At 43.7% G+C, this 23,870-nt stretch overlaps 2 protein-coding genes across 5 annotated transcripts in view; both read left to right on the top strand.

Annotated features, from left to right (window-relative positions):
* Positions 1 to 2,769: 2,769 nt before the first annotated feature.
* On the top strand, positions 2,770 to 17,013 carry LOC140594294 (piwi-like protein 1). Of its 2 annotated transcripts, XM_072725212.1 has the most exons (8): positions 2,770 to 3,537; positions 7,994 to 8,181; positions 8,711 to 8,783; positions 11,157 to 11,357; positions 11,497 to 11,600; positions 13,688 to 13,758; positions 14,156 to 14,312; positions 16,917 to 17,003. In XM_072725212.1, the coding sequence occupies exons 1-8, from the start codon at positions 3,487 to 3,489 to the stop codon at positions 16,981 to 16,983; spliced, it is 912 nt and encodes a 303-aa protein (XP_072581313.1). In that variant the 5' UTR covers positions 2,770 to 3,486; the 3' UTR covers positions 16,984 to 17,003. The 2 variants fall into 2 exon arrangements, with proteins under 2 accessions (XP_072581313.1, XP_072581314.1); XM_072725213.1 differs by lacking the exon at positions 14,156 to 14,312 and having other exon boundaries at positions 16,917 to 17,013.
* The window catches only part of LOC140594287 (uncharacterized), a 47,915-nt gene continuing 38,351 nt past the window's right edge, over positions 14,307 to 23,870 (top strand). For 2 of the 3 annotated variants that reach the window (XM_072725204.1, XM_072725206.1), the window contains exons 1-2: positions 16,999 to 17,131; positions 22,159 to 22,287. In XM_072725204.1, the coding sequence (XP_072581305.1) occupies positions 17,101 to 17,131; positions 22,159 to 22,287 (160 nt within the window). In that variant the 5' untranslated portion in view covers positions 16,999 to 17,100. Of the gene's footprint in view, positions 17,132 to 22,158; positions 22,288 to 23,870 lie in introns of all 3 variants that reach the window. The other variant, XM_072725205.1, reaches the window with a different exon arrangement.

Raw genomic sequence — 23,870 nt, forward strand, 5'->3', positions numbered from 1 at the left:
GATGAATAGGATTGAAGTTCTTTCAATAGCCTGCTTTAAATATAGATGGTATAAAATCTGTTTCGTGAGAAACAAGATAATCTGATAGAAAACTAGCTATATGATATTAAGTAAATGGTTCTTATTTCTTCATATAAAAAGCACGTTACCGCCATGTAAAGCAAGTGATTCTTAGGTTGAAAACCTCAACATGCCTGGTTCTTGATGTACAGAATCCTTTCTGCATGAAAGAAAGACCTTGGATCTTTTGGGGTTTTTATTTGAGGATTCCAGTGTTCAGTATATTAGGAGAAAGTCTACCAGTGTAGCTGACGCAATAAGTTCACAATCTCATGTAGGCAGCTGCATCTCTGGGATGGCCAGCCCCAGGCTAATTGCCAACCAAGCAAAGAGTTCATTTTTGCCTGCGTTCTTCCAATGAGGATACAACTAGAATGAGTGCTGGTGTTGGGGGAGGCTAAACTCCACATCTACCCATCTTAGGTTCTCCCCGGGGGGACTCATTACCAAGAGGATATCATCAAAAGAAAAAATTTATAAAGGTTTGCAGTGCACATCACACCGAAGAAATCAAAAATAAAGAGGAACTCAAAGCAGCAGCTTAAAACTGTCGGCTTTATAGCGTCTTCAGCAAAGAACAATAATACATTTGTAGAAAAAATGATAGCCTAAAGAAAAGCAATTTTAGACTACCAAGGGCGGCATACTGGAAAGGTAAATATATGGGAAGACATTAACACTAAGATTTGTTTCTGGATTCCTCTTCCCAAAAATATATATACATATATATTTTGGGGTGGCATATCCCAGCTTCCTTCACAAGGCTTTATGCCTCGCTCTAAGGAATCCCTGCTGAGCCAAGCTCTAGTTATTGGTATTTGAGTTAAATTACAGTTATAGGTGGAATGGGTTTATGAGTCATTTCATTAGAATGTTTTCAAAAGATGTGCCCTTAGTCTCTTCTTTGACCAAAAGTGTGTGCAGAAGCCCCATCCTCTAAGGGATTGTACAGAATGTCTGGAGCTCTGTAGAGTTGGTTTTTTCCCCCCTCCTGAGGAAAGCAAGATTACTCTTTAACAGTTAAAAGCGTTGTTCCTATTAGGGATAATGTAACACCACGTCATCCTTCCTATATAGTACAATCATTATGCATACACTATAAAAACAGACTGCATGGTGACTAATTTTCAAATAAACCCATAGACTAAATCACAGCATATATAAATCATTTCTATCTCAACTGCTCACTTAAACCTGAACAAATTTTCTGGAAGCATGTTAATTTTCCTATGATACTCCTTAATATTTCTTGCAGAGCTGGTTTGGTGGTCACATATTCTTGCAGTTTCTGCCTATCTTGGAAGCTCTTTATCTCTCCTTCTATTCTGAATGAGAGCCTTGCTGGATAGAGTTTTCTTGCCTGCATGTTCTTCTCATCTAGGACCCTGAATCAATCCCGCCAGCCCTTTCTGGCCTCCCAGGTCTCTGAGGAGAGGTCTGCTATTAATGTAACAATTCTCCCCATATTCGTTAAGAATCTGCTGCCTCTATCTACTTTACAGATTTTCTCTTTTTCTATAGAATTTGCAAGTTTCACTATTAAGTGTTGAGGTGTTGAACGGTTTTTATTGATTTGGGGGGAGGACCACTCTATCTCCTGGGTCTGAGTGCCTATTCCCCTCCTGAATTAGGGAAGCTCTCAGCTTGGATTTGTTTAAATATGCTTTCTGGCCCTCTGTCCTTCTGGGTGCTCTCTGGAACCCCAGTGATACGTAATTCTTCCTTCTGAAGCTGTCATGTATTTCCCTTAACCTTTCCTCGTGGTCCTTTCATTGTTTTTCTCTGTTTTCCTCAGCTTCCTTCCTTGCCATCAAGGAGTCTTCTGTGTTGCTCATTCTTTCTTCCAGCACCTTATGCCTTGCCATTAGGACCCCCAATTTGGATTGCACCTCATTTAATTGATTTTTAACTTCAGCCTGATGAGATCTTAATTCTGCAGTTGTGAAGCCTCCACCCGCCCCGGGGGGAGGCAGGACCTCGGCCCTGTCCCCCGGGCCCTGGGCTCCGGGGCCTGTGCTGCCTGCACCGCGCTCCCGGGCCCGCGGCGGGCGCCCGAAGGCAGCAGGTGCAGCGCCCCGCCCGCCTGGAGCCCCCGCCTGCCCCCCTGCTTCTCCCTGAGGCCCCGCCGCCTGCGGCTCCAGCGCTGTCCCGAGCTGGGCCCGCGGGCCTGGGGCGCTCTGCCCCGGCCGTGCCTCGTCTGCTAGTGACCCCAGGAACCTGGGGGCTCCGCCGCCCCTCCTGGGGTTCAGCCCGACACCCCTCCTCTCCGGGGCTGGGCTCTAGGGGCGCCCAGGCTTTCCCGCCAGGCTGGAGCCATCTCCTCTGGCCTGCAGCTCCCCACCCCCCCACCTGCCCCAGGCTTCTTCCTTCCTTTCCCTTTCCCTTTCCTTTTCCCTTTCCCTTTCCCTTTCCTTTTCCCTTTCCCTTTCCCTTTCCCTTTCCTTTTCCCTTTCCCTTTCCCTTTCCTTTTCCCCCTTTCCCCCTTTCCCCTTTTCCCCCTTTCTCCTTTTCCCCCTTTCCCCCTTTCCCCCTTTCCCCTTTTCCCCCTTTCCCCCTTTCTCCCTTTTCCCCTTTCCCTTTCTCCCTTTCCCTTTCCCCCTTCCTGTCTTGTCTTGTTAGAAGCCAAAACTTTTCTCTCTGTAGAGTTCCGGCTGTTCTCTCTTTAAATCTCAGGTCACATTCGTAGGTGTTCAGGATGGCTTGGAAGTTCTGTCGGGAAGTTGGGGACCTGGTGAGGTGAGGACCCTACTCCTCCATCTTCATAAATCCCCTCTTTCAGGGTATTTGAAAGACTGCTTTGTCTTGTCCTCCAAATGGTGCCTCGTAAAGTCTGTACGCATATTTCAATGTAATTAAAAAATAGAGCCTTTTCCAGTAGCTGTTAAAAAGAACATCTCAGTTATTTTGTATCAAAGGCAATTTCATGCACTTTTTTTTTTATAAACTGCTTATTCAGTCAGCATTTTCCAGTGCTCCTGAGAGGGCAGTGAGGTGCCAAGTGATTGGCCTATAAAGCTGCTGGCTAAGGACAAAGTTTCTGCTTGCACTCCGGACAAGTGTCTGGCGCAAAAGCAGATTCCATGGGGATGGATGTGGGGCTGGCCAGGCCGGCCACTGATGTGGGGTGGGCTCTTGTTCAGAGGGGTTTCCAGGTCCCATTTCCCCTTTCTGGTGACCAATGACTGAAATACCCTTTGGATTGTTGGACAGTCCTAACTTTCCTAACTCCAGCGACCTCAACTTAGTTTTACTTAATAGCTGGTGTTTAATATTGTCCTTTGTGGTTTTATGTTTCCTCCCTTTTTTTATTGTATAAGACTCATGGCTTTCACATCCGTTTCCATGTAGAGGAACTCCAGCTGGCGACTAGACTGCGGGCAACCTCACTGAAGGAGAGAAAGCATTTTGGGGGCATTTTTCGAGACCATGTGGTGGATACCCGACAGTACTTGGAACATGTTAGAGAGTCCACGACAGGTATGCTGGCCATTAACGACCCAGCCTGAGGGAATTGTTCACGTGAAACCTGTGCATGTTTGTGTTTAAGAGTGTGTGTAAAACTTCATCCCATCACTGTGAGTGGAGGTAACCTCCCAATCTGCTTACGTTGTTGTAATGGCACCTGATTTTGCAGAAACAGAGACTATTAGAGAGTCCTAGATGGACTCTCCATTTTTCTCTTCCTTTTATAGCCACTAAGACAGAATGACCCAGCTCTTTGAATGCACTGAGACTTTAGATAAAAGAAACCTAAGCATAATTACAACATTTACATTATTCTGGCTCCCCACCCACTCCCCCTGTTGGAAGCCTTGTGTTAGAGATCTTTCTTCTGATCTCTTGTTAAATATTTTAATCTTCTATTTTAACTCTCTAAATGTCTGCTTGAGTGAGGACTCCTCTAAATGGATGATACATACTCTGGACATCAGCTGTATGTAAATGTTTATGTGTTTGGTGGTTAATATCCTTGTTTGGCCTAACTTTGGCTTTCAGTATTGGGATGTCCACATTATTTAGGTACAGTCAGTCTGCTTGTTTCATTATTGACACGTGGATTCATTTTTGTAGGCACGCTGGGTAGACCTGTAAATCTCATAACTCATGAATTCCTCAATCTTTATTCACAAAGAAACAAGGAAACTTTGCGAACAAAGGTGCACTAGGTGGTGAGGTTGGTTTTCTAGCTTTGGCAGATAAGAGAGAATTCAAGGAGTTACAGATATTTATAGCAAACGGAAAGAACTTAGAAAAGTATAAGCTGGGTTTTTTTCCTAAATTATATTAGGAATCCAAAACCTAGCTACTTGGAAGCACTGAGAGTACACAGCCATTCAAGGGGATGGTGCTATTATGGCATCATCCCCACTTGTGCTCCACGCTTAGTACTTACTTGTTTAACTTGAAAGCATGTAATGAGTGCTCATTATACAACTTGGGTATACATTGGTAAGACTACTGAGTTCTCTGTTCTTAAGGAACTTGCATCCTTGTAGCAGGAAGAGAGATGGCAGACAAGAAGAAAGCATGTATTGGGGAAAATCTATGCAGATAATCAAGAGGTGTTATGGAGAATGTCTGGTGGCTTAGACTGCTGGTCATAGAAAGCTCTGAGTAGCTGGTATGTGACTGTCAGAAAGGAGCAAGCTGTGTGCAGATTGGTGAGAAGAATTGTCTCTTACACCACTTTCAGGATGGGCATGATGTATCCAGATCCCAAACAAGGCTAGAGTGTCCTGTCAAGAAATAAACCCAGTTGTGGGTGGGCCGTGTACAGGGTTGAAGGATATGAAGTCAGAGGAGGACGTGGGAGCCACATTGTATAAAGTTCTGTCCACCTACACTCATTGGATTTTACCGTTAAGTGAGACTATACAGATAGATGAAATGGGGCACTTTATTTTACAGATGTGCGTCTAATGTACAGGGAATACACTGTATGCAGGTAAAAAGGGAGGCAGGGACACCAGTAGGGAGGTGCTTAAGTCCATTTAGATCAGTGATAATGGTAACCTGGATTAGAAAGGGATTGGAGGGGGCAGATGGGAGGACTTTTGATGGCTCAAATGTAGTGAGTAATGGTAAGAGGAGTCTCTGGCTTTATCTGAGGAAGTGAGTGGAGGCTGGCATCACTTATTGCAATGGGAGATTCTGTGTGAGGAGCTGGCTTGGGGATTGTTGGGTTGACATAGCCTCTGATGGAGTTGCAGACAGGGATATCAGGCTGATATTTGCTTGATCATTCTCCAGATTTTACTTCAAAGGTCATTGGTTGAGACGACCTTTGAAATGACTTGAGTAGTCTTGGGATGTCCTGGTGGGAACTCAGTGTAATAACAGATGGCAATCTAGTTGTGTTGTCATGAGATCTAGAAAAATCCTGAAATCCATAGATGAGCCCTTAAAAGGAAAGCACAATCCTGGCTTGCAGAAAAGCTTTCATAGTAATGCAAAGTGGGACAAGGAAATTCCTGTGGAGATGCAGAAGTTGGTGTTGTAGGAGATCCGTCTGGGATATCACAGGACAGCCATGAGAATTAATAGTGTGTTTCTCAAAGTTCTCGACAGAAAGAATAGCTTGTACAAAGGCTGTGCTAGTCTCAGTAGTGGGAGTGGTGATTGAGGCCCTAAAATGATGCCATGATTCCGCACACATGTATATACATATACTTGCACAAGCTCCTGCCTTAAGACTCTAGAAGCAGGGGAACGGAGGTGAATCCCAGCTGCCTTTCAAATAACTACAGAGAATTAATAGTAGTAGTTCAGCTCCAGAGGTAAAGCGCCATGAACACTGGATTTGAAGTCTTCTTGTCTCTGGAACTCCTTTGACATTCTCAAGATACTTAACCAATCCCACCAGAATTCATGTGGCTAACTGGTGACTGATGAGGATCTCACTGGTCAGCATGGAAGGATCTATGACAGACCATCACTTTATGTGGGAGGGGAAAGGCACTTTATTGTACAGGAATTGCAGCCTAGGGATAGGAGCTTCTGGATAGATGTCTTGGCAAATGCCTTTTCCTGGCGGAAAAGTTTCGATGATGCAGGAGGCATGTTTGGAATAGCTGTAGTATTGCAGCTGCAAGGAGTGACCAGGTTTGTCGTCCCCCATTAATGTGGGAATCCTCTTCAAAGTTCTTAATTACATCCGTAATTTTTTAAGACAGTACTATAGTGAGAAATATGTAATTCAAGGCTTGGTCCTGCATTTACCTATAGCAAGTCAAAGAAGGCTGGTGCAGTGACCCCAACACAATGTTTATGAGAGTCTTGTTCTCCTGGGCCATGTGTGCTTACAGGGAAAAAAGAGGTCATCCCTGGGACATCTAAATTAAGAGACTATTAAGAGTATCTTTAACGTGTTCTTAAACTTGGGGAAATAGTCTTCCTAGCACACCCCTGGGCCTCTGTTGGTGATCCAGACTTTTTTGTACCTATTTAGGTGACTTGACTAGGCTTTGCTGACAGTCACACCAGTGTTCTTTCTCACCTCTTTTGAGCAGCAGTAGAATACAGAGGTTACCGACCTAACTCAGCCACTGTTGATCAGCAAAGGCAAATGGAAAAAGAGCCAACAGGACGTACCCCATAAGCCTATAATGCTGGTTCCTGAGCTATGCTACCTGACAGGTACTTCAGATATATGCAGTCCTCATAGAAGACCACCCCTTTCAAGCCCCAGATGTTATGATGTAGAAGTACAGGCTTCTCACAGTACTCCATAATGACCCAGAGCTGTGTTCTCTCCATTGGCTCTTCCTCTTCCAGATAAAACCATCAAGACTTCTTCACATACATATCTATTCTTGCTTGTTTAGCTATATCTTCTTAACTTTTTAAAGGTCTATCAGTTAAAATGCTAAAAGATTACAGGGTGATGAGAGACTTGGCTCTTCATATGAGGTTGGATCCAGAAAAAAGGCAGCACGAATTACGGAAACTGATGAATACTATACAAATGTTAAGTCCTATTTTTCTCTGTATGTGTTTGTGTGTGTGTCCTGAAGTTGAGACTCGTGCAGAACTCTTGATATCTCAGATTCTCCAACTAAAAAACAACAGGTTGGAAGAAAACGACCTCTTGTGGGAACAACTCTATTTGTTCCATGGATACAAAGTTAGAGGAGGTCTGGAGGGGAAGAACAAAATAGAAAGACCCTAAGCACAAATGTGAGAGTAAGGACATGATTTCAGAGTACTAGAGACCCTCTCTCTGCAACATGTCAATACAGAAGACAAACAACAAGGCATCTTAGATTAAAGGAGAATTTTGCAAATGGATCATCATTTTTGCTTATTTCCTTTGGTTTGATTCTGTGGGAATATTTTAACTTTCAGAAATAGGGAGGTACAACGGGAACTTTGACTGTGGGATTTGAAGTTTGATACCAACTTCTTGTCCTTCTCGGGAAGGATCTTGAAAGGAGTAAGAATTTTTCAAGGAAGAACAGTGGTAAGACAGCTTCAAAATGGTCATGTTCTAGTTACTCATGTAGTCATTTGGGGCCAAATGAATAATAATGCAGAGGAACTAAGTCAGGTCAGTAACTCACTGCTCTCTCTTCTTGGGCTGTTTGTCCTTTCTCTAGGGGAGAGCGAGCAGGTGTTCAATTAGAAAGCATGTAACATCCTTGGCATATAGTAAACTCTATAGTTTACCATGGTTGGAGTTGTGGACATCTCTCGTGGCAAAACAATCTGCCAAGTATATCCTTAAGAGTCAAATAGCTAGAATCCAAACAATCCAGAGTAACCCATGATAGAATCCCAGTATTACTTACCACTATCTTAAGGAAAGAATATGTAATTCAGTTATGACCAAAGTTTAAAATTGTAACGTTTCAGTAGGAAGTAGCAAAAATTTGCAATAGAAAGGCTCTTTGTTGGTATTTCTTTAAAAACTGAAGTCTTATACTGTGTCTTCCAGTTTGACTCCCATCCACAGTTTGCAGATTGGTCGAGAGAGACCGGAAGTGGACCCTTACTCAATGTGAAGTCACTAGATCATTGGCTAATACTCTATCCTACAAGAAATTATGGAGCGGCCTCATCCTTAGTACAGAGTCTACGGAAAGTCACACCCACCATGGGCATAGCTATGAGAGAGGCAAAAATGTAAGTAGAGCTGAAATTAAGATCTATAACAACCGATCTTCAAATCGGAGGTAAAGTGGAGTCAGACGATATTAAATTATAGGAATTGGTCACTGTATTAAAACCCTGGAGGTTTGTAAACAAAGTCTAATCTATTCCAATTAACTGTAAAATAGGCTTTGGGGATATATAGTTTGTGGCTATTGGGATACATGCTGAGGAAGCCAAAAATTGAACTTATTTTTGTTTTAAGAACAAACTTTCGGGGCACCTGGGTGGCTCAGTCAGTTAAGCATCTGACTCTTGGTTTTGGCTTAGATCGTGCTGGGTGCTCAGTGGAAGTATGCTTAAGATTCACTCTGTCTGCCCCTCCCCTTATGTGTGCATGTGCACAAGCTCTCCCTCAAATAAGTAAATCTTTCAAGACCATTAGTTAAAAGTAATTTTTTTTAACATTGTACCTTGTTTTTATGTGGTGCTCCATTGGCTGCATAAAACGTTTGTTACATATTTACCTTTTGAATACAGATGATATATACTTACTTTCTAGACTTGAAGTAAGTGATACAGTCCAGTCCTATACAACTGTCTTAGAAAACCATGTTTCCTCCAAAACACAGATGGTAAGTGTCTATTTGATAGCACTTCCTTTAAAAAAAAAAAAAGATTTTATTTATTCATGAAAGTGACGGGGAAACAGGAGAGACAGTAGAGACAGAAGCAGGCTCCATGCAGGGAGCCTAATGTGGGACTCCAGGATCACACCCTGGGCCAAAGGCTGGCGCTAAACCACTGAGCCACCCCGGCATCCCATTGACAGCAGCTTCCTGTCTTACTTTGTAGTGTTATAAATCTCATCTGTTTAATTTTGAGTGGTAGACACTCAAAATCTATCTCAAGTGCCCTTTCTTTGGCAGGGACTTGTCTTCAATTTCTGTCCTTTCCTGTCTCTGAGGCTGTCAGCCTGTTCATGGTCTCTGACCTTTCAGCCATGTTCACTGGAGAGTGGGCAGACACTTTGGGAGAAAGTGGCCTCAATTGCTGAGATCACCTCTCTGGGTCCCTACTTCTTTCCTGTCTTAACCTAATAACTCTTTATGACCTTGTTAGACTGGCTGAGCCCCAAACAGGCACAGTCCCTGTGTTTTCATCAGTTTGAACAGCTCTTCTTAGGAGGAGACTGGCCTATGCTATTCCAGAAGCTGAAATTGTAGGATACGTTAGCTGATCACTCTCTGAATACTACTCAGAAATCATCACAGAAAAAATTAGAATCTAGGTTTTGCAATTGTACTTAAAAGCTTGACTTATTGAGCTATTGAAATATACATAAATATGTATATTTATATATGTGTATATATAAATAAATGGAGGTGTGTGTGTGTGTAATCTGTACCCAAAAGATTAGGTGCTTTAAGAAAAGCATATCTATAAGTTAGTTTAGCCTTCATCTTTAAGTGATCCCAAAAGGCATGGAGAAATCCTAAGCCAATAATGGACTGGTGTCATATCAAAAACACACATTGACTGCAGTCTATTACAATTAGAAATCAACCATATACACTCAAAAACCAAAGAATTACTTGTAAGTAGCAATGAAATTAGAATAATATCAGAAGAAATTGAAAAAACTTAGATCCTATAAGTAGTATGTATCAAAATCTGTATAACAGCAAACTAATAACGACAGAGGCCCTCTGGCCCTTGATGAGTGCATTGGGAGTGAGGTCTGAATCTTAATGCACTAAGCGCAGTGAACCAAAACAAAGTAGAATGAAATAAACAAAAAGCAGAAACTAAACAGAATGACAGATCTAAAGCAAGAAATGTTAAAACTTGGTGTTGTCAAGATTGAAGAAAACAGTCTGAGGGAGGCTTGGCAACATTAAGAACAAGGAGAGTTCATGATTAACGGATTTGCTAGAGGTTAAAGAAATATTAGAAGATGGGGCACCTGGATGGCTCGCTCAGTCAATTAAGTGTCTGCCTTCAGTTCAGGTCATGACCCTCAGGTCCTGGGATCGAGTTCCACTTCAGGCTCCCTGATCAGTGGGGAACCTGCCTCTTTCTCTCCTCCTGTGATAGCTCTCATTCTCACTCTCTATCAGATAAGTAAATTAAAAATCTTAAAAGAAAAAGTAGAATACCATGGGCCTAGGGTGACAGTAAGCCTGAAATGCAGTCTTTAGAAAAAGAAACAGTGTGGTGAATTATAGGAAAAATAATTGCAGATGAAATGTAAAAAAGAAGTACATAATGCATTTGATAGAATTCCACATTCATTCATGTGAAAAAATTTTAAAATGAGAAAGGAATTTCCCTAGTCTGATTGAGGATTATCCCCAAAAAATCTTCCTAGAAGCATCATCATGTTAGAAATAATACTTTGAGGATCTTCCATTATAGTTAGAAAGCAACCAAACAGTAATTGCTCTTTCTTATGACCCCATGTCCTGTTGGAGGTCTGAGCACGTGTTAGAAATCTTGCCCTGCTGCCTGTACATCAGACAGTTTCTATAACTCCTGAGCTTATTTGCTTAGGGGTAAAATGGGGATACTAGTCTTGATCTCAATAGGTTATTGAAGAATTAACTGAGTCAAGTACAATGCTTGGCAAGTGCTCTCACATAGCACCCATCATGTAAGGGGTGACGTTCCTGATGATGGTACGTTTCAGTCTGTGCTTGTTAACCCTCTGTGTCAACTTCATGATAAACTCCTAGAAACAGAATAGCCAGGATGTGAAGACTTTGCAAGTGCAAGTGATTCATGCATATTGCCCATGCCTGGCTCCTAGGCTCTTTCCTCTTCCATATGCTCACCTTCACCATTATTGAATGGAATGGGATTCCAGACCCTTTACCCTCCTGGGCCAGCTGTGGATTGAATGAACAGACTCTGTTCCTCCACCTAGGTAGTTTGCTTGACGTGACATCCACTTCTCCCATTACTGTGGTTTCATGTCCTCGGTAGTCTTGTTGTTGCTTTCTTTCAAGGTCCTTTGCGTGCTGTCCAGTGAAAAGAAAGACCTGTATGATGGCATAAAACAATACCTGTGTGTCAATTGTCCGACCCCAAGCCAGTGTGTCATGGCACGGACCTTAGACAAACCCCAGACGCTGATGACCATTGCGACAAAGATTGCCCAGCAGATGAACTGCAAGATGGGAGGAGCCCTCTGGAAGGTGGAGACAGGAGTACGTTGGATTTCATTGCCTTCTCTTTATTTCACTTGTGTTCAGTGGAATTTAAGACTCAACCATCTTAAACGCAATTGCTTAATTGTGCTTCTATTGTGTTCTAACTCAATGTCTTACCTTTTTAAAAAAATTTCAGTTACAGAATGCGATGTTCATTGGTATCGACTGTTTCCATGATACTGTAAATCGGCGGAAGTCAATTGCAGGCTTCGTGTCCAGCATCAATCAGGAATTGACGCAGTGAGTGGGCGTAGGCAGACATTGTGTAGATGGCAACTAGCTGTAGACCAAACAGGAGAGGTGGGCCTAACTAATGTTTGTTGACGAGGGCCATGGGCAGGGTATTCTCTTCCTCTTCTGGCAAAGTTATGCTCCAAATACATTTGATGTGGAAGGGTCTATATCATTTTTCTGTTGCTGCTTAACAGATGAAGACAAACATGGCAGCTTAAGAGGACACTCCTGTGTCTGCGCATAGGTCTGTCAGGCAGCCATCAGGTTGGCCATGTTGGCCAAGCCACATTCTCCTCTGGAGGCTTGAGGTCCTATTGCAAGTGCACATACTTGTGGCAGAATCTTTTTGTTTGTTTTGTTTTGTTTTTGTTTTTGGTAGATGAAGGACAGAGGTCCCCCTTTCCTTGCTGGCTGCCAGCTACAGGCCTGTTTCAGCTCCTGGGACTTCATCCATATTCCTTCTCGAATGCCCTGCTCCCCCAGAGCACACAGTCCTTGTTCTGCTTCAAATCTCTCTTCCCCCTTCTGCTATCTTGCTTTTTCAGGGGGTTATGAAATTAGATAGGGTCCATCTGGAAAATGTCCCCTAAAGCCAACTGTGACATAGGACATAATCACAGGGGCGATACAATAGTCACAGATTCCAAGCGTTAGATTTCTGCTCACTGGGGGCTCTGATGATCAGTGAGTCTCCCCATTAACACACGGGGAAGGACTCAGGCCCCACATGGGGAAGACAGACCTAGGAATACAATCAGAAGCCTATAGGTACAGGATCTGCTCTTCACAGATCTATATGTAATGGATCTGCCGAAGAACATATGCTTCCATATCTCATGCTTCTCCCTTGCTCCAGGGATACTTTTGTTTTCTGTGCTTAGAGTAGAACCTACCTTCAAAGGAGTTTGCACATTCTTCAGTTTAGTTTCTTGAGCATTAGCACGTGTATGACCATCACCAATCACTGTTATGCTTCCTGAGGATTGTGGCCCCCTAGGTATAATTACAGAGTATTCTTTAAGGGGGTCCATTTTTATTTTCATGAATGGCTTCAACTTTTCCAGCCATATTCTAGTTTAATATAATATTGGTTTGCTTTTTTTGGTGGGAGGGCATGTGGAAAATAATGTTTCAATCATGGGAAGAAATTAAGCTCTCATTCAGTTCATTTTTTTAAATTTTTAATTCTTTTAAATTGGAGTTCAATTTGCCAACATACAGCATAACACCCAGTGCTCATCCCGCCAAGTGTCCCCTCAGTGCCCATCACCCAGTCACCCCAACCCCTGCCCACCTCCCTTTCCACTACCCCTTGTTTCCCAGAGTTAGGTGTCTCTCATGTTTTGTCACCCTCACTGAGATTTTCACTCATTTTCTCTCCTTTCCCTTTATTCCCTTTCATTAATTTTTATATTCCCCAAATGATTTCATTCAGTTCATGAATAATGTTGAAACCTTGCTTTTTGGCACAACATTTCCACTACTCTGTTCTTAGCATTTGAACATACCATGATTTCATCTTGTAGACTGTAAATTCTGGAAAAGAAGCAGACAAATGTATTATCTCATGTCAGGTCATTGTAATACTTTGAAGCAATTAAAAAAACAGGGGATAGAAACTTGAGACCAGTATTGCTTGATCTGTTGGGAAGTGGTCAAGTAAAAATTACTGTTCCAAAGCAGCTGGTTCCCTCAAACCATGATTATGGATGAACCATTGTTTAAGACCTCAGCCTGAAAGCAGGAATCTCCAGGAACACTGGTTATTTATTTTGGGTGTCCACCATGAGACGGCAGTAGTCCTGCACATTGAAAGTGCGTGTAATTTGTACCAATGTTAGTGAATGCTTCCATATTCCTATTTGTGTGCATTCACAATTTTAATAAATGCCTAGGGTACTGGAAGAGACTAATGCTTCGATCTCTGCAGAGGCATCAAAGAATGGATTCCTGATTGGATCTTCAGCTACCCATAGTGACTCCCTTCTCCCCCACCCCCCACCACCAGAGGTCCTAGATTAACTCAGGATGAAAAATAAGGGAATTTTAAGACTCTCAAATCTCAAACTGACAGCTTATTTTTCTCCAAACAGGTGGTTCTCCCAGTGCATTTTCCAGGAGTTGGGTCAAGAGCTTGTGAACGGGCTTAAAACCTGCTTGGAAGGTTAGTGTCCCATCAAGATTGGTGTGCCTGACTCCATCTGGTAGTTGTCTGCCAGCGGACACACTGTCCCCCCGGAGACGTCTGGCAATGCCTAGAGATGCGCTCCATTGTAACAGCTGGGATGGAGGTGCTACTGGCCTCCAACTAGCGGGTAGAGACCAGGCATGCTACAGAAGACAGCAACACCCATTCTGCCCCCACAAAGAATTATCTGGCTCAGAATTTCTGTAGTGGTGCTGTTGAGAAATGCTGAGCTCACGTGAAGACCAAAAGGCAGTGAATGTGTCCTGGAGGCTACAGGATTGAAAGAACATGAACCTAGAAGCTGTTACAAATAGCAGTGGCCAGTTGGTTCTGAGTTACGGCTTATTCACCCATGTTTCTGGTTTCCTTCCAGCTGCCCTGAAGCTCTGGTGTAAACATAATCAGTTTCTACCACAAGCTATCATTGTGTATCGGGATGGAGTTGGGGATGGTCAGCTTCAAGCACTGATGGATCATGAAGTCCCACAGATTGAGTCCTCCTTAAGATCTGTGTACCCTAAAGACTCTGGGTATATAAATTGTAAAGTGCAGATTTTGTAAACTCTACATTTCAGTCTCTGAAAGGAATATCACAGTTATGATCTGTGAATTAAGAGAGAGAACATGGCACAGAGGGCATCAGTTGCTGGATGGGGAATTCATTCTTTGACTTTCTGGTCCACACCCAAGTCAGAGGACAGAGCAGAACTAAAACGTTCCTGATTGTGTTCTCCCCCATGGAACCGCCTAAGAACCTGTTCCTTTTTTTCTAATCTCCCTGCAAGCCTTGATGTAGGAGGGCTTGTTAAGGTCAGGTACTTATTAAAATCCATAAACACAGCCTGGTGATGGTTTGTGTTTAGGCAACTTCTTTATTCTGGAGTTTTGTAGGTCCTGGGGCTGGGGAATGCCTCTCCTCTGCCTCCTCTGCTTGTCACTGGGGCCTGGTTCCCACCACAGATAGGAGCAGCCCCAACCTTGTGAGGAAGTTCCTCCCCCTAAGATGTGAGTGGCTGTAAATAGAAACCTCTCTTACTGCTTAGGTCAAGCTCATGGAGCTAGGACAGTAAAGTTGGTGTGTGGGGGGACTATACCTTCCACAGATTCTTCTGAAGGAATCCTGTGTGTGTGGTGCTTCAAGTAGTTTGCGTGATCCTAAATAAAGCTGACTTTATTTGAAAAACAAACTTGAATTTTGGGGAATGACAGGTTTCATGGACTAACCTCCTGAATCAGTTTGGATTAGGCCCGTTAAAAAAAAAAAACAACAACAAATTTCAGATGGATGGAAGATAGCAGAGTAGAGGTCCTCATGTCAGCTGGTCCCCCAAAATTAGCTACATAACTATCAAGCCATCCTGAACACCAATGAAATCAAGCCGAGTTGTAAGCAAGAATGGCTGAGTCTACAAATAGAAAAGTGAAAAAATGAAGTGGAGTGTGGAGAAGTAAAACGGAAAGGGATATATCAGAGGATAATGGGTGGGGTGGGGGAGGGAGCACGTGTAAGCCAACTTTAGGAAAGTGAAAGTTCAAATCTGGGCCCTTCAAAGTGTGCTCCTCTAGAGATGTCCCTGCCTGAAAGGGACTCATTGGTGAAAGGGTGCAGAACCACAGGTCAGTGCAGGGTGGCCGGGTCTCAATATTCCTGGAGGCCAGAAAGCATCCAGGTGCCTGAGCCAGCAGAGTTCCCAAGTACTGGTTCAGGGAAATGGCTTCAGATGAGCAAGCCTGCGAGAATGTTCAGTTTGTGGTGCCATCAACCACGATCTCCCGCCGGGCCAGGTGACCCCCGTCCACGTTGGGTCCATACAAGGGCCTGGAACACAGCCTGCACCTTCCTCTGGGAGAGGCAGAGTGGGTCAGCATTGGCCCGGTTGAACGTTCTCCTTGTGGGGGGCCAGCAACCACAGAAAGGGACACACCTCCTGTTCCTCCAGGAAGAGGGGGGGAGGGCAAGAGCGGCAAAGACTGCCTGAGGAAACCTAAACATTGCACATTTCCACGTCCCCCCAGGTCCCCTAGGGGAGAAATGGAGTAGGCAGGCACCATCGGAGTCTGCAGATTGGTCAATCACCACATCGCTCATCTCTGGGGCTGGAGATCGGGGTGTGGTCTTTTTGCCTCTCACCCCCCCAAAAAGACATGAAAGGTTTCAGGGAACAAAACCCTCACAGAGCAAACAGCCTGGCCCCCTGACAAGGTCGGTGCAACACCACCCAGGCACACACACCTGAGAATCTGTGCAGCAGGTCCTTCCTGGGAGGATCAGCTGGAAGGACAGGTGACCAGCACATTTCCTGACCAAACAGAAGTGGAACCTCCAGCACTGGGGAACATAGCACAGCAACTCAAGGTTTTCCTTGTATGATTCGGTTTTCTTTCAAGATACAGTCATCCTCTATTTTTTCCTTTATTCTCATCTCACCTAGTTTCTTGTTTTATCAAGTCTTCTTTTTGGAATCTTTTCTTTTTTAACTTTTATATTTTATTTATTTATTTATTTATTTATTTATTTATTTATTTATTTATTTATTTTAACTTTTATATTTTAATGATGTATTTTATTAAAAAGATTTTATTTATTTATTTATTCATGAGAGACAGAGAGAGAGGAAGAGACACAGGCAGAGGGAGAAGCGGGCTCCATGCAGGGAGCCCAACGTGGGACTCGATTCCGGGTCTCCAAGATCAGGCCCTGGGCCAAAGGCAGGCACCAAACCGCTGAGCCACCCAGGCGCCCCTAATGACATATTTTAATATTACTTGAGAAACGGACAGAGCAAAGGGGCAGACATTTCTCGAAAGAGGACCTACACGTGGCCAAAAGGCACGGGAAAGAATGCTCCACAACACCTGTGAACAGGAAAATACAATTCAAAAGCACAATGAGGTACCACGTTACACTGGTGAGAATGGCTAAATTTAACAACTAACGTTAGCAAGGATGTGGAGAAAGGGAGAAAGGGGAACCTTCCGGCCCTGCTGATGGGAAGGAAACTGGAGCAGCCACTCTGGAAAACAGTGCGAGGGTCCTCAGGCAGCTTAAAATAGAGTTTATGATACAAACTCTACTTATCTAACACTTTGTGATACAAAGTGTCTCCTCTCAAATACCACCCTTGTCTCCCCAGATGCACCCCTGTCTACAGAGCAGAAGTTGGTTGCTGTGCAGCTGCATTCACTTTGAAAGCACTATGAGGATACACGTTGCCCTGGTGACGGGAAACACCTCTGCCTTTCTTCCCACCTATCACTCTTTGAGCTGAGTGAGTGAGGAGTGAGGAGGTGATCAGCTCTCTACCTGGCGTTGTGACAATGGGCAATCTCAATTCTTTACACTGCGATGGTATGTTCCTAAAGATCTGAATGCTCTTTGCTACCAACTGGATGGTTAACTCTTTCTCTGACTATATTTCTCATTGTTTAGAGTTTCCTCTCCCCAAATTGTCATGCAGAGTTATATGTACGCGTTTTCGTTTGTTCTATTGCTCCATTTCTGTTTTTCGTTATTCTGCCAATCTAACTGCCTTGAATATTGTGCCTCCGTTTTGAAAAAATGTCTTACTCCCTATTATATCCTGCAGCCCTCATTTGTCATCACGAAGGACCTCACAGGGGGAAATATGGCCACGTCTATTTTCAGGTTTTGTTAGTGTCCAAAATTACATATTCAAAGTATTCATTTCAGAAATTAAGTGTGAATCCAGTTGATATGGAGGATACTTGTCATTGTTTATCAATGCTTTACAATGTCTTCCTTGCGTTTTTTCCCAAAATGGGGATCGAGTTCCGTATTTGCAGGGGCACGTTGCTACCTTCATCTGAATGGTTGCCCAAAAGTCAGCCTGTGAATGAGTGTCTCTGATTCCATTTATGCCCCAAACACACATTTCCTGTTACCCTTTGGGCATTTTCCAAAATTACACTTTATAGAGAGATCAATTTTATGCTATCCCTCATCCCATTCCTCCCCTCTTAAGGTGTAAGCATGGTGAATATATAATATTATTCTCAGGTATGCAACAAATAGCCAGTCTTTCTACTTGCGTGGATAATTGGTTAATAAACTAATGACTGAGAGATAACCATGTAAACACTTATTAGTCATTCTCAAAGAAAAATAGGTGATGCACACACTTGAGTAGAGAAAGTAAATTTTACAGATGTGGAGAATGGGAAGCATTTGCACCTAGGAATGTCGCTTGAAAACAGAGACTTCATTAGAGTTGTTTTCATATAACGTCTTACTCAGTTCTCCTAAACTGCCCTCCAGAACTCTGTCCAAAAGCTAAGCTGTGGTTTATCCGAGGACATGCCAAGGTCACCAGGCACTGTTTTGAGGCACGTATATTAGTGTGAGGAATAATTAATGCACAGTGACCTTGTCTCACACGTTTTAAAACACAAGAGTTGATACTAGTGACTCTACTTTCCTGCACACTACTATGCATCACATTTGATGTGCTGATCATGACTCAGGAATTGGAACGTCATGCAGGATAGTCAGGATAGATCAAGAGTCCCAAGAGTATATTCGGGGAGGAAGCAAATAGCTTTTTTTTTTTTTTCTCAAGGCCTCTAATTCTGTGAATACTAAATGGTGTTAAGGTAAAATACTTGTATTTAGGCAAAGCCAGTTTGCGTTACAAGGCAATGGTCTGGGAAGTCAGATTCCCAGGGTTCAATCCAGCTCTGGAACTTGGGAAATGTGAGATGTCAGACAGGATATTTAGCTTCTACTTAACCTTCCTGATCACTATCCATACCTTTGTTCATTCAATGCTCATCAAACACATATGTGATGTTTTGTTGACACTCCCTCCTCCTCAGGTGGGGAAACAGAGACACAGTGATGAAGTTCATGAACTCTGAATTAAGGAGCCAGGATATGAATCCAAGCTTAGAGTCCCAAAACTCATATTCTAATTAGTGAACTAAACTGAAATGATGACTCAGGCATGGAGTCATTGGTTACTGTGCATCTGTATGTCAGAAAGGACCTGTGCAAAGGGAAATCTCAGCACTGTCTACCATTATGAGGTCACCTCCATGCTTACATAGCCCAGGGAAGCTCTTGAGCCGTGGTGGTACAGATCCTGCCATAGTCACTAGTAGGAAAAGGACATAGGAGGCTGGTCAATTCCAAGTCATAGTTCTGGTCAGTTAAAGCATGATTATGGTCAGCTTAAAGCTATGATAGTGGTAGGTGCAAAGCCATGGTTGTGGTCGGTTTGCAGATTCTGAGGGTTTGGAGGCACCATTAGATAACCTGGTCAAAGTCTGTCAGTGCTGAGCACGTGACCTCGATCCGCTGAGAATCGAGGAGTTTCTTTCATGGTATATGATGGCATTGTCTGTATGATGAGTGCTAGTAATGGTGAAATGAGAGCCTACCCCTGGGACAATGAAGATCAGACTCAAGGGCCAGGTTATGGTTAGCTTGGTATCCATTCCCTGCTCATTGCTATTTGCTTGTACAGCTGAGATACAGAGCTGACCAGTGCCCGACCATCAGTGTCATGGCATGGTCTGACCTCAGGCCATGGCACACATAAAATACAATAAGAATTGGAAGCAGAGTGGAGACTGCCCGGCTGGCTCATTAGTGGAGAATGCGACTCTTGATCTAGAGTCATGTGTCTAGTCTATGTTGAGCATGCAGCCGTCTTAAGGAAAAAAAAATGATGACACACGTGTGGTAGTATGTCTAATAACACATTCACCCTGAGGCCTAAAACATGCTTGAATGTCATGAATTCACATTAACTGTTCAACATGTTTGGTCAGTTGAAGAGAAGCTACTTCTTGGCAGAGCCCTCATGGGACAGTATGTTTGGAAAATCCTGGGTTGTGAGTCCGCTTGGGAGAAGTCCACTGGTCACTGAGGGCAAGTCCACTGGTGCCCAGGAAGGCTTTATGGGAACCAGATGGCAGTGTGAGCGCTGGGGGAAGATAACCACAGTTGGGCTTCCCGTTGCCATTTCCAAGAGCTTGACTTGGGGGCAACTGCTTTGTGTTTTGGGTGAGGGATTGAAACCGGGAGGTGGATGGCTGCGTTAGGATGTGAACTTTACTCTTGGCTCAGGCAGTCCCCCTTGTTGTGGAATGTCTTGCACAGGGAACTTAGGGCAGGAGGATTTGAGAAAGAGACAGCCCTTGGTTCAGGGGTTCAGAGCATGATCTCCGGGACCCTAGGCAGATCTCAAGTGTTCAGGGACCTCTCTCCCCAGGGAACCAACTCATGTCCTGTCTCAGACCCCTTCCTCATCAGTATTGTAATTTTTGGCAAGTCGTCAACACTATTCACTGTGTTCTCAATGACTATGTTGTTCTGTTTTGCATATTGTCTCATCAAAAGAAAGGTATGTCCCCACACAGTGTCTGCTAGCGAATTTCTTGTTGTTCTTTGACAGTAAGGGCATTTGATATCCTCTAATCTCTTCCTGATTTCAAGCATATAATACGGCGTTGCTTATGACAGGCCCTTGGTTGCAGATAGAATTCCAGAACACATTGAATTTGTATCATTGAAGCTTTGTATCCGATCAGCAACATTTCCCCCTTTGTACCTCCTTCTAGCTCCTATTCTCTTTCCTGATGCTGTGTGTTGACTGTGCCAGGTGCACATATAAGTGCCATCATGCAGTATTTAATTTACATGGCCATGCATGTCATCACAATTCTTGAGGTTTCCTTCCTCTTAACTTGCGATAATATTTCATTGTAGAGATAGACTAATCTTTTTATCCTTTTGTTCATCAATGGACATGAAGTTGTTTCTTTTTTTTGGGTGTGCTGAAAGGTGCTGAAAACACTGTGCAGAATCTCTGCGAAATTCAGCTTTCAATATTTTCTGAACTACTTGCCAAAACTCAGATTGCAAGAATATACGTCAGACCTTTTTAAATATTTGGAGGGGTGAGACTCCACATTGTGTTTCATTGACAATTTATCAGTTTATATTCTCAGGAACCTTAAGCATATGGCAACTCCAAAGCCTTTCTGCATTGCATGCTCACTCAGGTTTCTCTGCAAGGCAAATCACCAGTAATAAGATCAAAGTTTGACCTCTGATAAGGTTATCACTCATTTTCAATGCTCTTCTAACAACTGCACCAGTTCACATTCCCACCTACAGTGCAACAGGGTTCCCCTTTGTCCGCATCCTCTCCAACATTTGTGGTTTCCTGTCTTGTGACTTTTCCCCATTATCACTGGTGTGCGGTGGTATCTAATTGTGGTTTGGATCTGTAGTTCTCTGATGGCCAGCGATGCGGGGCATCTTCTCATGTGCTTGTTGGCCGAGTCTCTGTCTTCCTCTGTGAAATTTCTGTGGGTGTCTTTTCCCGGTTTCATGATCAGATTGTATGTTTCTTTGCTCTTGAGTTGAGTATGTTCTTTATAGACCTTGGATAAGAGCGCGCTATCTGAGCGGTCGTTTGCAAATATCTTCTCCCGTTCTGTAGGTTGTCTTTTACTTTTGTGGACTGTTTCTTTTGCTATGCAGAAGCTTTCGATCTGGGTGAAGTCCCAATAATTCCTTGTTGCTTTTGTTTCTCTAGCCTTGGCGGACGTATCTTGCGAGATGTTGCTGTGGCCAAGTTGAAAAAGGGTGTTGCCTCTCGTCGCCTCTCGGATTTGGATGGATTCTTGTCTCACATTTAGATCTTTCATCCTTTTTGAGTTTATCTTTGTGTGTGATGTCAGAGAATGGCCTGGGATCCTTCTTCTGCATGTGGATGTCCAATATTCCCAGCACCATTTATTGAAGAGACTGTTTTTTTTCCAGGGGGAGTCTTTCCTGCTTTCCCGAATATTAGTTGACCATAAAGTTGAGGGTCCACTTCTGGATTCGCTATTTGGTTCCATTGATCTATGGGTCTGTTTTTGTGCCACAACCACACTGTCTTGATGGCCACGGCTTTGTAGAGCAACCAAAAATCTGGCATTGTGATGCCCCCAGCTATGAACTTCATTTTGAAAAGTCCCCTGTCTCTTTGGGGTCTTTTCCGGTTCCACACTAGAATCTTAAGATGGTTTGTTCCAACTCTCTGAAGAAAGTCCATGGTATTTTGATAGGGATTGCGTGAAATGTGTAAATTGCCCTGGGTAGCATGGACATTTTCACAATATTAATTCTTCCTCTCCATGAGCATGGAACATTTTTCCTTCTCTTTATGCCTTCCTCGATTTCCTTCAGGAACGTTCTGTGTTGTTTAGGGCACAGATCCTTTACGTCTTTGGATAGGTTTATTCCTGGGTAGCTTATGCTTTTGGATGCAGTTGTAAATGGGATTGACTCCTTAATTTTCGAGGCTCTTCTAACAACAACCTGTCAGTCAACAGCTCTTTCTATGTCCATTTATTTCCCAGGATCTGCTGTGGAAACCACAGGAACAGAACCTAGCACACAATCTGGAGACCTCCGCCCTCAACAACAGCTGAAAATATACACCCTCTACCGAAGCAGGGAACTGGACTCCCAAACAGAGATCCCAGAGGGTAACATGAAAATTGATTCATTAAATAATAGCCTCAAGAAATCTTGTCCTAGGGGCACCTGGGTGTTTCTGTCAGCTAAGTCTCTGCCTCCGGGGTTTCAGCTCTGGTCATGACATCAAGGTCATCAGATTCACCCATATTCAGCATGGAGCCTGCTTCGTATTCTCTCTTCCTTTCCCTCTGCCCCTCTCCTCCTTACACTTGCTCTTTTGCTCTCTCCACACATGCAAAACAGAATCATTATTCAGTTTTGCTCGGGGTGCCATCGTAGAGACAGACCTCCTAAGCCGTATTCTTTATGTTTCATGTGTCCACATCTTAACTTGAAAGGTCAGTCATTAGTTTGTGGCCAAAATTGTGAAATCGCATTGAGAACCCTAATTTGGTCCGGTTTCATGGGAGGGGTTGTGAGCTAACATTTGGACATACTAGTCCGTGTTAAGTTTTAGCAAAATGTTTTCTGTTTTTACATTTTTTTATTAGAGTTCAATTTTCCAGCTTATAGCATAACACCCAGTGCTCATCCCGCCAAGTGCCCCCATCAGTGCCCATCACCCGGTCGCCCCAACTACCCACCCACCTCCGCTTCCACTACCCCTTGTTCAGTTCCCAGAGATCGGTGTGTCTCCTGTTTTGTCACCCTCACTGATATATTCCCTCATTTTCGCCATTCCCTTTATTGCCTTTCACTAGTTTTTATATTCCCCAAATGAATGAGACCATATCAAGTTTGTCCTTTTCCGATGGACTTATTTCACTCAGCATAAGTCCCTCCAGGTGCGTCCGCGTCGGAGCAAATGGTGGGTATTTGTCGTTTCTCACGGCTGAGTAATATTCCATTGTAGCCGTGGACCACATCGTCTTTATCCATTCATCTCTCGAAGGACTCCGAGACTCCTTCCACAGTTTGGCTATTGTGGACATTGCTGCCATAAACATCGGGGTGCAGGTGTCCCCGCGTTTCACCACATCTGCAGCTTTGGGGTGAATCCCCAGCAGTACAATTGCTGGGCCAGAGGGAAGATCTGTTCTTAACTCTTTGGGGAACCTCCACACAGTTTTCCGGAGTGGCTGCACCAGTTCCCATTCCCACCTACAGTGCAAGAGGGTTCCCCCTTGTCCGCGTCCTCTCCAACATTTGTTGTTTCCTGTCTTGTGACTTCCCCATTCCCACTGGTGTGAGGTGGTATCACATGGGGGTTTGGATCTGTAGTTTCCTGATGGCCAGCGATGCGGGCCATGTTCTCATGTGCTTGTTGGCCGTGTCTCTGTCTTCCCCTGTGAGATTTCTGTTCGGGTCTTCTGCCCGTTTCACGATCGGATTGTTTGTTTCTCTGCTCTTGAGTTGAGTATGTTCTTTAGAGATCTTGGACACCAGCCCTTTGACTGAGCGGTCGTTTGCAAGTATCTTCTCCCGTTCTGTAGGTTGTCTTTTACTTTTGTGGACTGTTTCTTTTGCTGCGCAGGAGCTTTCGATCTGGCTGAAGTCCCAATAATTCCTTGTTGCTTTTGTTTCTCTTGCCTTGGCGGACGTATCTTGCGAGATGTTGCTGTGGCCAAGTTGAAAAACGGTGTTGCCTCTG

Source organism: Vulpes vulpes, chromosome 10 (genome assembly GCF_048418805.1).
Source record: "Vulpes vulpes isolate BD-2025 chromosome 10, VulVul3, whole genome shotgun sequence".
NCBI lineage: Eukaryota > Metazoa > Chordata > Mammalia > Carnivora > Canidae > Vulpes > Vulpes vulpes.